Here is a 12,753-nt window from a genome sequence, read left to right as displayed (position 1 = left end):
ATTCTCCCTTTTTACTGTTTTTGCTTAAAATAATTTGGCATTAACCAAGGCTTGAGAAGAAGTAGCACCGCGTTCTGGATGCAAGGCTCTGGGATGAGCATGTCTGAAAGCCAGCAGGCACTTCTAATTAAAGATACACTGAAGAGACAAAAACCAGAGTTACAAGTAAAACCACCACTGTATATGCTTTAAGCACCAATAAGTAAATATATAGAGAGATGTTATGATTCCTACCAGGGAATCCAAAGTGCAAAGCAGAGCGCTCAAGCAGAGAGAAAGGCAGGTGTCATTACAGGAAGCTGAGCACAAGCAAAATGATTCCATTCCAAGCCTTTCTGCCACAGGATTCGGAGGCTTTACACACAATCTCTGGGAAAAGGTATTGTTCCAATTCAAAAGCAAAAAGTGACATGCAGCTAACACCTTTTTCCATATTTGAATGTGTGCCATATCTCTCAATCTCTTTGTCCCTTCCTGCAGCACTGCAGCATCTCTTTATTTTACTGACATCCTCTTCCAAAAAGAAAAATAGAAGACAGAACAATCCAACACATCCCTTTTATTAATTTAGAAAACATGGAAGAAAAGCAATAGGGAAAGTTTTAGCATTAAAAAAGGGATCCTGATTAAAAATCTATAGAACTTGTCTAGCAACATAAACTGATTTCTTTGGGTTAGAGATGACCCCATACAAAACCCCAAATGCAGAACACTCACAGTGCAGGAGAGTCTGGCTACAGACCACTTTTCTACTTCAGGTTAAACTCTTCCCCTAGATTCATGTATCCCACTGCTACCAGCTTCAAGATAAGTAGAATACGTAGCCTTCACAGTAATATTTCCCTTAAATGGTAATAGTTATGTTTTAGCTTTCAGACAGAAAAACACTCTGGGCCATTTTAGAAAGAACTCTAGGGTCATAGAGACTTATGGCTGACTCTTTAGAGCAAACTTAGAGCAGACTGCACAGCAGTTATACAAGCAATTAAGAAAAAATCTCTTATTTGGCATTTCTCTATCATTTTCTCTCGGGCCTGTGACGTGAAGGCCATGCCCCGTTAAGCAGATGTAACGTACGCCAATGGGTTCTGCTTGGCTGAGATGAAAGACTTTCATGCTCCTGAATATAAAGCAATGAACAGTGTTTCCAGCTGTTCCTGGAAGGCCTCATCCTCTTCCCATCACAAAACTTGGCTCTTCAGCATCATCTTCCTTTTCTTCCTCCTCCTTGCTATCCTCTTCGTCATCCTCGCTGCTGCCTTGCTCTTGGGATTGCCCAGGTTCTACAAATACAAACAGGATGAATGGATGAGGTGCTCCCACCTGGCTTCCTTGCCAAACATTTCACAACAAAACACTCTCACGTGCTCAGCAAATGTGGATTAGGTCAGGCTAACTAGCACAGATGGGTAACATATTCCCCTGTGTCTTCCTTGTTAAGCATCTCACAGCTAAGCAGCCCCAGATACTCAGGGAGCACGAATCAGGTTCTATTAATTCTGCTGAGTGATGAGGAGCTCAGAATATCAAATTCTCCCTTGGGGAATTCCCTTATCTCCAATGTTACAACGTCCATCATTAAACAACTCCACCTCCTCTGGAACAGTTTCTAACAGAGACAGTCAAACACTGAGGTGATAGATTATCTCATTCCCAATCTCACCTCTCCAGGCTGGGATGAGCTTTGAAGGATCACACAGAGCACTGGGAAGCCACAGGCAAGACTCATCATCATCATTATCTTCCTACAACCTATCCAAGTTCACAGAAACTCCATGAGGTGCCATAAACTTTTACAGGCCTGTTTGCTATACTGCCAGTACAGGAACTCATTAAGATATGCCTAAAGTTAACAAGGGTCACAGAAAACTTGTGAAGTCTGCTAAAAAAAAAAAAAAAAAAAGGTAACATCTACTAGAAATTAAATAACCGATAATAAAAATGAGGTATGGCATAAAGTGGGAGCTGAATCTAAGAGCCATTTTTTGTCTCTCCCTATTCCTCAGGCCCAGTCACACTCTCAGTGTCCTGAACACAGGATTTAGGCTCAGTGGTCTGATGCCACCGCGTGGTGAAGTGCTGAACTTTGAGCCTTTATTGGGAGTTTGTTCACTAATGCAACTCAACGGCTGACCTCATTTAGTGCCAACCCTTATTCTTAGTGATTTCACTACAACACAGACGAAACATGGCAATTCAGAGGTTTAATTTATTCATTAAAAAAGGAAGACAAATGTTTTCCAGCCATATCCAACAAATACACTTTAATTAATTTGAAAAAAACCTCTCAGATCACAACCCAGGGCACTTAAAACTACAAAAGGAAAGATTGTTCTCAGTTGACTAAAAATGGCTAAGAGGGGCTTCTCTCCCCCGATATTATTTTATATAGAGAACCACAGACTGTAAAGAGTTAAGAACTGTTGCAAAGACCAGGGAGCTTGGATTCTGTCTTTCAGGAACTTGTGCCAAACAAAACCACTCCAGCCCCACAAGTGGTACAGGGCAATCCCATACCACAGTGCCAGTCCCTGATCCAGCTCTCCTCTCTCCCAGCCACTCCCTAAGGGATGGGTATTCTGTTTGCTCACTCAAAATGAACAAAAGTATGTTGACTCATACTTAAATTCTCCTCCCAGTTACAATTCATAAATGAGTAGCTTAAAAAAAAAACCAAAAAAACAAGACCAAAACAAAACACCCAAAAAATTCACTCTGCTACATTCACTTGCTGTCACAAGTAAAATTAACCTAACAATTTGTCCTCCCGTGTTTACATGGGAGGCTGGCAGTGGTTCAGCTGAAACAGATCCAATTCTGAAAAGCAAAGCACAAATAAGGTAGAACTGTCAGGCAAGTCACTATTCCAGCAGAATTACCAGAAACTGCTGTAATTTTAACATTAACCATTTGTGTGCTAATTCACAAGGGACAACTATTTGAAATAGTGAGCCAAAATATACTCACTGAGAAGAAGCAACAAGTATGCAAAAGTTTAAGCAAACAGTTACACTGACATTGTTGAACATTAGTTTTTCAAGACTGCAGGAGAACAGAGGCAGTCAGGTTTTTCACCTTTATTTCTATGAAATGAAATAGTCCTGTAGAACAGATGGTATCAAGGTGGCTCAATTTCTTACACACAAAATTATAACTCAGTTTCTTGCTGCCCAAGCTGTGCTTTTTTTTTTCCCACCGTTTTCCCATACACATTCCAAATATACTTTAAAAAAGCACAGCCTTGAACAATCCTGCCTTTCTGAGCTGCTGAGGTTCTGAATCTGCAGCTCATCAGAATAGCTGGGGCAAAACATCCACAAACCAAGAGTTTTCTGTCCAAAATTCCCCCTAATAAATGGAAAATATTCACAAACAGCCAAGTTATTTGTAAGATTAAATCTCAACATAGATGGCTTTCAAAGAGGATTTTGAAACATTAGCTAAAATAACAAGCTTAAGGCTTAGGCTCTAATCCATGTATTGAGAATGCTTGGGATGGGGGGCTGGAACAAAACCTTCTAAGATTCAATAAGGAAACAGAACCAAGTCCTGAGAAAAGTAAACTAAATTTCACTGACCTTTTTCCTGCTTCTTTTGTTCAAGTTTATTTTTCTTAGCTTGCAGTTTCTTCTCTTTTAACTTCTGGCTATAAAGCAAAGAAAAAAGACTCTCTGGAAAATCCAATGTTGTAAAGCTTCTTCACATTCATACACTGATAAAGGAGATATTACAGACATATTGGAAAAGCTGATTTCAGAAGAGAAATTCAATTTAAATTTGGCCTCAACTGAACATTCAGAAAGAGCAAACTTAGCACATGATCAAGAGAAACTTTTCTATGTTGTTTTTAGATTAATGGATTTTTAAAAAGTCTTTCATGACTTCACTGCAACCAGAACTATGATACACAAGTATCTCCAAGAACACAGATGGAACAAAAATGAATCTGCCCCCACATTTTAGCTACCTAGGCTAATAAACAGAAAGAGAAAATGGTGTTAAAACCCAGACTGCAGAAACTGAACACTGGGGAGAAAAAAAAATCACCAGTAATACATACTTCAATTGAAGAAAATAAAAATAGTGCAGTATGCTCTGACCTTCCTCTTTGGCTGCACTTTCTCAGGATGTTAGGCCCTAGGAGGAGCACTAGGGATAAGAGGGAATTTCAATTCATAAAACCCAGCTCTCTTTGGCCAGCAAAGGGAACCTGGCAAGTTAATGGCAGATGCAGGCAGAGCAGCCTGGCATTCACAGGCTCCTCTCTCAACAGCATAACTGAATTCTCTTGAAACAGAGAGTCAGGAACTGTACCTGTTGGGTCAGGACAGAGAAGGGTGGTGAGGGAAATTAGAGGGTCTCCTGGAGGGCAAAGCCACACCATTAGAGCATAGCAGGGGGACAAGGAGGTGTTAGTGTTTAGGCAGCATCTGCTGTTGGAACAGTTGTTCTCCATCTCAGCCAGAGAAGAGGCAGCAGGCCAGATCTGACTTGCTGGCCATCTGTTGGACCACATTAAATTAAACTAAGATGGCAACAGTGTTTGTGTTGTGCACTTTTGTGTTAACATGGCAGTGAGTCACTTCACACAGGCCTTTCCACAGCAGCTCTCAGCCACAGCATGCAAAGCAGCAAGGGAGAGGCTGCTTAGGGTCAGACCCTGGGAAAGATCAGAGCCACGATTCCCTGCTATTTCTGAAACCTATCCTGGACACAGAGAGTGGGATTTGAATTCTTGTGTCACAGCACCACAATGCTCAGGCTATTTCTTGAGAGCATCAATCTTGAAACTGTTTAATTTTGTCTAAAATTTAAAAGAAAGATGGATTTAATATTTTTTTTAGTATTACCATCTAACTTATTAGACTTGGCCTGCCAGACATTTCAATGGGGTAGGCAGAAGCAGCCTACCCATGAAGCAGCACCCACTTTTGCACCAAAACTGCTTGGTATTAAATGATTCAGACATAAACTTAAGCCAGATATAGACACAAACCTTTCCTGACACTGTTAAAACAAATATGCAGCAAGACATGTTGCAGTCAAGACCACAGTGTCAGCAAAAGCAGCTCAACCAGTCCAAAGTTATCCTGCAAGCAAAGGCATGGAAAAGAAACCACCCCAGCAAAGCCTGTCAGGTTTACAGCTACCTTTGGAAACCAAACATTGACACTGACAAATTTAATTTCCACAGCCAGACTTCCCAGCTGGTAGATGCAGACACAGAATGACAGTGTTTATCCAGAGCATGCAGCTACAGATGAGGCACAGGGAGTAAGGGTTTCCATGTCAAGCCTCCTGGGAAAAATCTGCCCTTACCGCTTCCTTCTGCGTTTTGCTGTTTGCTCTTCTGCAATCATCTTATTCCTCTCCAGTTTCTTCTGGAATTCCTCATCTAGTCTTTGCTGTAATTGATCACATGTCATACTTTGGTCACAATCTAAATTAAAATACTTCTTTTGAAAGTCATGTCCTTTTAGGGAGAAGTCTTTTAGCAAAATACAGAAGGGAGCTCTGCCAGATTTTGTCTGGCTTCTTTATACAAAGCCACGTTCCTAGGGATGACTCCTGTACAGACAGCATTTTTAACCTGCAACCTGAGCCAAACATTGAAACCTTTTGAGGGAGAAATCCTCACCAGAGCAGATGAGGGAGCTTGGGCTTCTGCCCTAATGAACGTTTCAGTAAAAACAAATGAATAATTGGAGACACAAACATTAACATATGGACTTAGTCAAGAGAGAATCTATCAATAGTGTCTTCTGAAAGAGGGGGCATTCTACTGGATCAAGACTTAAAAGAAACACCTGGATTCTGTGCACAGGCACCTCACTTTGTTTCTGTCTGTGCAAGTCACTGTTATCAGGGATTTCTAGCTTTTAAAGCATTCTCAAGTCAGCCTGAGAACACACACATTCCCATGAGGCCTTACTGCGTGCTAGGACCCCAGGGAACACAGGAGATGGAGCATGTCTGACACAAAGCACCAAATGTTTCAGTACTGACACAGACACCACGGATCACACACTCCTACAGACTCCTCTGACAAGGGGTGGCTTAGAACGGAATTATTTGTACATGACTTTCAAAGAAAACACAGATTTGCAATGAACAGTAAACAGTTGGGGGTGGGGGGAGCTCTAAGGAGTTGTGCTGACCTTCTCAGCCATGGCATCCATGAAATCTTGCCTCTGGTACTCTCGCCGACGGAGGTGCCGGTACACGTGGAACTCCCCGCTCCCAGCTCCAGCACTGGAACCTGCAACAGGAAAGAGTTCAGCCTGCTAAGAAAGGATAAATAGATGCTCACAAATCACAACAGCTGGATGCTGAGGGATGGGACACAGGAAAGGGCACTGTCAGATGGAAATCTACCAACGCCACATGGAGTGTGTCACCATTTTAAACTCGGCCCACAACCAAAACCCAGAGTGAGCTGCAAACCCACACACTTTTGGGTCACTGCAGGTCCTACAATTACCCCCCTGGAGAACCCACTCTTAGCTGCACATCAAGACAGGCAAAGAACTGGAGATGAAATGCACTCCCCCATCTCTTACAGGCAGAGGTGAATTACAATACCCTGCTGATGCTGCTTCAAATTAATTTTTAGCATTTCTCAAACGCAAAATAAAGGTCAACAGAAAGGTGCTGAAAGGTTATATTGTACTTTCCCATGCAAGACAGTTTTTAACTGTTTCTTCATAAATTAAATCCTTACAGCTAGTTCTTCCTGACATCAGCCTGCATGCTGAAGCCTTGCAGCAGCTTTAAGCATTGTGCTCCACTCTCTTCCTCTCTCTTCTGAGCCCTTTCCCAAGGGAAAGCACAGGAATACAAACCTCAAAGACACCTAACTAAAACCCAGCAGTTGGGATTGCAACAGGGGTGCTCTTGATACCTACAGAGTCCCAGCACATCAGATACTCCCAGAAAAACAAGACAATTCAACTCAAGCACACAGGAAAGCTATTTGAAAAAGCCATGGAGAATTACAATAAGCAGACTGTATTCAGAAGCGTATAAAAACTTGAGCCCAAGATCTATTATTCTGAAATAAGAACAAGTCAACCTCTAGAAAGGATAGAGGTCTCAAAGAAAGACAGAACTTCTACATGCAGCCAGTTTATACCACAGCTACTACATTTAATCCCTGCAGGGAGAAGTGAAGTGTACACAGAGCATTTGGGTCAGGGTCCTGGCACAGCTGCCAGCTCCCTAGCTGAGCACACACAATCAAACCTGCTGCACGTGCCTGCTTCTCACAGCCTGAGATTCAGACTCAAAGCAGTCAAAAGAAGGACTCCATACTGCCAATCTTCTACAGCACTCTCAGATCCATGCAGAGGACAGATTTACTCATCATCATTTACTTGTCATCACCAGAGCAGCAGATTATTGCACTGCAGGCAGCCCACGTGCTGCAGTGCCATGGGCTTTGTTCTCTCTGCATTCTGACAGCCAGCAGAAAAGTAGAACCAGAGAACCAAAAAAAAACTTGAAAAATCAACTCTCAAAGCACATCTCACACCTCTTCTCTCCAGCAAAATGAGCAGAAGAAAACCACCTCTGTCCTTTCCTGCTAAACACTTTTCTAAGTTAACTGTGGCTGACCCCAGAGTTATCTGAAGAACAGAATCTTTACCCATGACATCTCTAACGAACTCCGGGGGAGGCCGTGGTGCCCATTCATTCAGTTTTTCAGGAATTGGTACAGTCTTTTCCTGCAAGAACAAACCAACCAGCCATCAGTATCTTCCAGGAGCAAAGTCTGCAATTTTAACACATTGTTGAAAGGTGGGATATGTCTGACAACAGCCTCTTCCAACTGACAGATCTCAGAAGGAGCACAGCTGCAGCAATTTCTTCATGCACAGGGATCAGGCAGAAAAGGAGAATCAGAAGGGATCCTCTCTGTCCCTCACATTCAGGCCTGCAGGTCAACAAACCCCAGGAGGATTAGGAGTGTCTGTGCTTCTTTTTCAGCATGGGAGCTAAAAGGAAGCATGTCAGCACCTCCAAGCACTCACAGAAACTGAGTATAATTCAGTAGTCTGGGAAACGATGAAAGGTGTTTGTGCACCTTCCATGCCAGAGCTAGAGGACAGGGAAGAGCAGGGGAGGGAGAACACATGGTGCAAGGTCAGAGGAAGAACATGGTGTGGGAAGTCTCAGCCTGTTCCAGCACACACGGTACAGGGGCTGAGAGTATTGTCCTGGCAAAAAATCTCCTCAGGACAGGATCAAAACACCCAGTTAGAGGGCCAGGGTCATGATCTCACAAATTAAAAGTGGTGGATAGAGAAAAGACCAGCGGGCAAAGCACTGAGGGGCCCCTGGGTTCCCAGAGAAGCATCTCTTTCCTCACAGCATCCCAGAAAAGACAGGTCCTTCTCCCCTCACAGCAATACAGTGGTGGGGGTCGGTCCCTCTCCCCTTGAGGACCCGGCAAGGAGGAAGGGGGCGTGTGTCGATCCTGTCACGGAACCGGGAAGGAAGAATGGGGGTTTGGTCCCTCTCTCCTCACAGACCCCAGGGAGGGGGTGTCGCCTCCTCTTCCCTCACGGACACGGAGTGGAGAAAGGGGAGGTTGGCCCCTCTCCTCTCACGGACTCCGCAGAAGGGGAAAGGGGGAGTTAGTCCCTTTTCTCTCACAGAGCCAGAGGTGAGGGTCTCAGCATCCTTCTCCCCTTACAGACACCGAGAGGGTCTCAGTGTCCCTCTCACCTCACAGACACCGAGGGAGCCCATCTGCCCTCACAGACCCACGGGATGGGGTGGGGGTCTCGGTGTCCCTCTCCCCTCACGGATCCCGGGGGGGATCTCAGCGTCCCTCTCCGCTCCCGCCGCCCCGGGCCGTGCCCCGGCGGGTGCCCTCACCGGGTTCCTCATGAGGCGCTCGAGGCGGAGGCGCTGCTCCTCGGCCGCGCTCCGGGGGATGACGAGCGGCTGCGGCTCCTTGCGGGGCCGGGGCGGCCGCGGGGCCGAGGGCGCCGCCATGTTCCGGCCCTGGCCGCGCCCCGCCCCCCGTGACGTCACGGCGCGCGACGCGGGCGGCCCCATTATGGCGGGTGCGGTGAGGGCCGGGTGGAGGCGGGAGCTGTGTGAGGGACCCCCGTGCGAGGGACGCTCGTGTGGGGCCCTCAGCGCCACCAGAGCCACGGAATAGGGTCCATGAGGGGAGAGCGACACGGAGGAAGCACTTCTGGGGTCATCGAACCCAGCTTCTGCCCTATCACCGCTCTGTCAACGAGAGCACTGTGCTACAAGTCGTTTCTTGGACGCCTCCATGGGCCATGGCTCCACCACTTCAATGGGCAGTCTGTGCCAATTTATAATCACCCCTTCTGTGAAAAAATTCCCCCTCGTAATGTCCGTACCCTGCAGCCTGGATAGAGGCTGAAGGCAGAGTCACCGAATTATATGAAGGGTCCTCTTCCAGCCCAATCCCCCTGGCAAGGCAGGGTCACCCAGAGCAGGTTACTCAGGAACGCAGATGGGGAGGCTCCCCGGTCTTCCTGGGCAGCTTGAAAAACTGATTCTTCCCAGTGCTCTGCCACCCTCAGTGGGATTCTTTGAAGGCACAGAGTCACAGAACTATGGTTCACGTTGGAAAGGACCATTGGGGTCATCCAGTCTGCCCCCCTGCTCCAGCATGGTCCCCTGAGTGTGGCACTCAGGGCTGTGGCCAGAGGGCTTTTGAGGGACACCGCACACCCTCTCTGTGCAGCCTGTGCCAGTGCTTGATCACCCACAGAGCGAAGAAGTTCTTCCTCATAGAATCACAGGATGGTCTGGGTTAGAAGGGACCTAAAAGATCTTCCTATTCCAACCCACTGATGTGGGCAGGGATGCCACCCACTAGACCAGGCTGCTCAGAGCTCCATCCTACTTCTCCTTGAACATTTCCAGGGATACAGCAGTCAAAGATTTTCTGGGCTATCTGTGCCTTCATAGCAAAGAATTTAATCCTAATATCTCATCTAAACCCACTTTTTCAGTTTGAAGCATTTCCCCCATCTGTCACTACAAATTCATGTTCAAAGTCCTCCAGCATCTTTCTGTCCATTTGGGTACTGAAAGGCCACAACTAGGTCACCCCAAAGACTTTTCTGAGGCTGAACAATCCCCAATTTCTCTCAGCTTTTCCTTGTAGGAGAGGTGTTCCACCCCTCCAGCCATCTGGTTTGTCTTCTCTGGGCTCACTCCAACAGGCCTCTGTCTTGTTTTCGGATGGAACTGCCTGTGCTCCAGCCTCATCCCATGGCTCAGCAGCCCTGAGGAGGGCCTGGCTGCTGCCTCCCTCAGACACTCAAAAACTCAGCTACAGCTTGTTCCCTGCATCACTCCCATGTCCCAGCTGTAGCCATGCATCCTGCTCCTGCCCAAACTGAGCTCTGATGTCCCCTGTCCCCTCGCGCGTGTTCTCAGGGCTGTGCTCTGTCCCCAGCAGGCTGCATCAGCAAGGCAGCTCCGGCATCTGCCGCGCTCCGTCCGAGCCTGAGCAGGATGAAAATTCAACTGGCACCCTCAGCCCTGCCAAATCCCTTCCCCGTGAGGGTGTAAGCGATACAGCACTTCCTGGTGCCCCCGTGGCAGGCTGCCTGCGCCATCTGTTCGTGTCACTTTGGTCATTAACCAGCGCGGCCCGCGGGCTTTGTCTGCTGACAGTGATGAACGGCAGCAGCGCTCCCCGCAGCACGGCCGGGCGCTGGGAGACGTGGGCAGGTAGCAGGGGGGGATGCTGTGCTGTTTGCATCCATATTCACGCCTGGGATTTGCAGGAACAGCGCTTGGACGAGCCGAGGGCTGGTACACCCAAATCCACACTTGTCTGACGGAGCTGGAGGAAGCCATGGTGGGGAAGAGGAGCCAGAGCTGGCTGCAGTACAGGCCTCCACTGCAAGCCAAATTTTGTTTCAAGTCGCTGTGGCCCTACAGAAATGGCATGGCATGTGCTGGGGCTGTGTGTGCGTCACAGAATTAGCCAGTAAAGGTCAGCTGCAATGGAAGAGGGGCATAAGCCTTTGTGCAGTTTATGGAGATAAGCCAGAGCCGGGAAGTTGGGCTCTGGGTTTCAGACAGCTTCGTGCTATGCATGTGGAGAGGGTGACAGAAAGGGGAACAGAGAGGTTGGGAATGGCTCCTTCTGAGATTTATACTTCATTTGTATGGCCTGAATTTATTAAGGCTCCATTCTCTTCCCCTTTCTGTGGAGAAAATCGGAGCTGATCCTGAGGTTCAGCCCTGTGTTTACAAAAGACTTTTCAACCTCCGCTGAGGTTGCTATGGAAATCACACTAGTTTGTGTCTCGTGTTTGTCTTACCAACCTGATTTGTAAAAGAATGGTGTGAATTTAGTGCTGGCTGAGTTCCCAGCTGGCCGCTGGTCCTGGAAGGCATCCTTGCAGTCTCAGCCCTGGCTGGAGCAATGCAAACAGCTTCCTCCACGCTGTCTGCCAGCTCCCTGGCTCCTGTGCCTGCGGCTCTCCCAGCCTTGGGTCGTCTTCAGCCCACCAGGACAGAACCCATCCAGTGCCAGGCTGGACTCAGCCCTGCCAGGGGGACACCAGCTCTGTTGCAGAGGCTACAGCAGGTCCCTGTCCCCTCTCAGTCACCACAGACTGTTTTACAAAGCAGAATTGCTGCAAATCGATTGAGTTTCCTCTGCTGAGTCCTAAGCACAATTAATCCCTAGCGTTTCGCCCCATTTCTTCCTCACAGCCACCTCTCCAAACACACAGCTTCCCACAGCAGGGCTGTGAATGATGAGCTGCCAGGACTTGGCTGTCCCGTGCCAGTCCCCATGGGAGGAAGGCAGAATGGCAGCCTGAGGGCTGCAAGGAGCAGCTGGACTCACTTGCCCAGAACGTGGCTTGTTCCAGTCACAGCTCACAGCCCCAGGAAACAACCAGGCAGCTTGCCTGTCATCCAGCAGAGCCTTCAAAAACCGTAGGGATAGAGACCTGGGAACATCTCACTCTCAAACTACGCATCTAGGGAGCTGGTGCAGACCCTTGCTGTATTCTGCACGATTTACTTTTAAAAAATCTGGGGAGTGGGGCAAGACAGTTACTTAGGCCATACAAAAATAGAAACTATTTCATCAAAATACAAAGCCCACAAAATCAGAGTGCCAGGCTGGGATCTGGGCAGGACTGGGCTTACTGGGGCCAGCAGATTTGCATTAGAACAGGGTAGTGTTCTCATAGGTCGAGAGCCAAACAACAAAACTCCCTGATCTTTATCAAAGAAGCTCATTTGTGTTTCTGAGTTCTCCTACCAAAGGGATCCTTCTGGAAGCTCTGCAATCCTTTGCTGAGACAGACCCTGCACGTCAGGCAGGAGCTCCAACACCCACGTGAAACGTGGGCAGCTGCACTGCTGAAATCTCTTCGCATTTTTGTCCTGTTCATGGTATGTGCCAGGGCACAGCTCAGCAGCAGCATCTCTGCAGCCCAGTCCAGCATCCCTGCATCCCAGTCCTTCTCCAGCCCTGGGCAGAGGGCAGTGCTGGCATGGAATCCAGCCCACACGCTGAGGGTGCTTTCCCTTTGTTTCACCATCAAATCTCTTCGTTAGATGCTGTTTTGTCCTGCCCCTGCCCTTCCAGGCACCCTGTGAAAGGAAAGGGATGTTTTCCAGCAAGACTGATGCTGTAATTAGTCAATTTGCTAATAAGCTGAGGTGTGAATGGCTTTCTGTGAGGCAGGAGGAGCAGCTGTCCCGAAGGCACAGCCCTCAGTGTCACCT

General features: G+C 47.5%; 1 protein-coding gene across 1 annotated transcript; it reads right to left on the bottom strand.

The window, feature by feature from the left end:
- Window positions 1-539: 539 nt before the first annotated feature.
- On the bottom strand, window positions 540-9,024 carry PRKRIP1 (PRKR interacting protein 1). Its single transcript, XM_015646621.2, has 6 exons — window positions 8,881-9,024; window positions 7,646-7,724; window positions 6,159-6,259; window positions 5,320-5,405; window positions 3,579-3,646; window positions 540-1,283 (listed from the first exon to the last, which is right to left on the bottom strand). The coding sequence occupies exons 1-6, from the start codon at window positions 8,998-9,000 to the stop codon at window positions 1,168-1,170; spliced, it is 570 nt and encodes a 189-aa protein (XP_015502107.1). The 5' UTR covers window positions 9,001-9,024; the 3' UTR covers window positions 540-1,167.
- Between the last annotated feature and the right edge of the window lie 3,729 nt (window positions 9,025-12,753).

Source organism: Parus major, chromosome 19, assembly GCF_001522545.3.
Source record: "Parus major isolate Abel chromosome 19, Parus_major1.1, whole genome shotgun sequence".
Lineage (NCBI taxonomy): Eukaryota > Metazoa > Chordata > Aves > Passeriformes > Paridae > Parus > Parus major.
This window is presented reverse-complemented; position numbering and strand designations above follow the sequence as displayed.

What these genes read in the sequence shown, in the direction of transcription:
- PRKRIP1 (XM_015646621.2), bottom strand. Translation starts at nt 9,000, where the DNA reads ATGGCGGCGCCCTCGGCCCCGCGGCCGCCCCGGCCCCGCAAGGAGCCG. An exon ending in GTTCGTTAGAGATGTCATGG is followed by an intron (nt 6,260 to 7,645) that starts GTAAAGATTCTG and finishes TTCCTGTTGCAG; the next exon opens with GTTCCAGTGCTGGAGCTGGG. An exon ending in TGGATGCCATGGCTGAGAAG is followed by an intron (nt 5,406 to 6,158) that starts GTCAGCACAACT and finishes GATCAATTACAG; the next exon opens with CAAAGACTAGATGAGGAATT.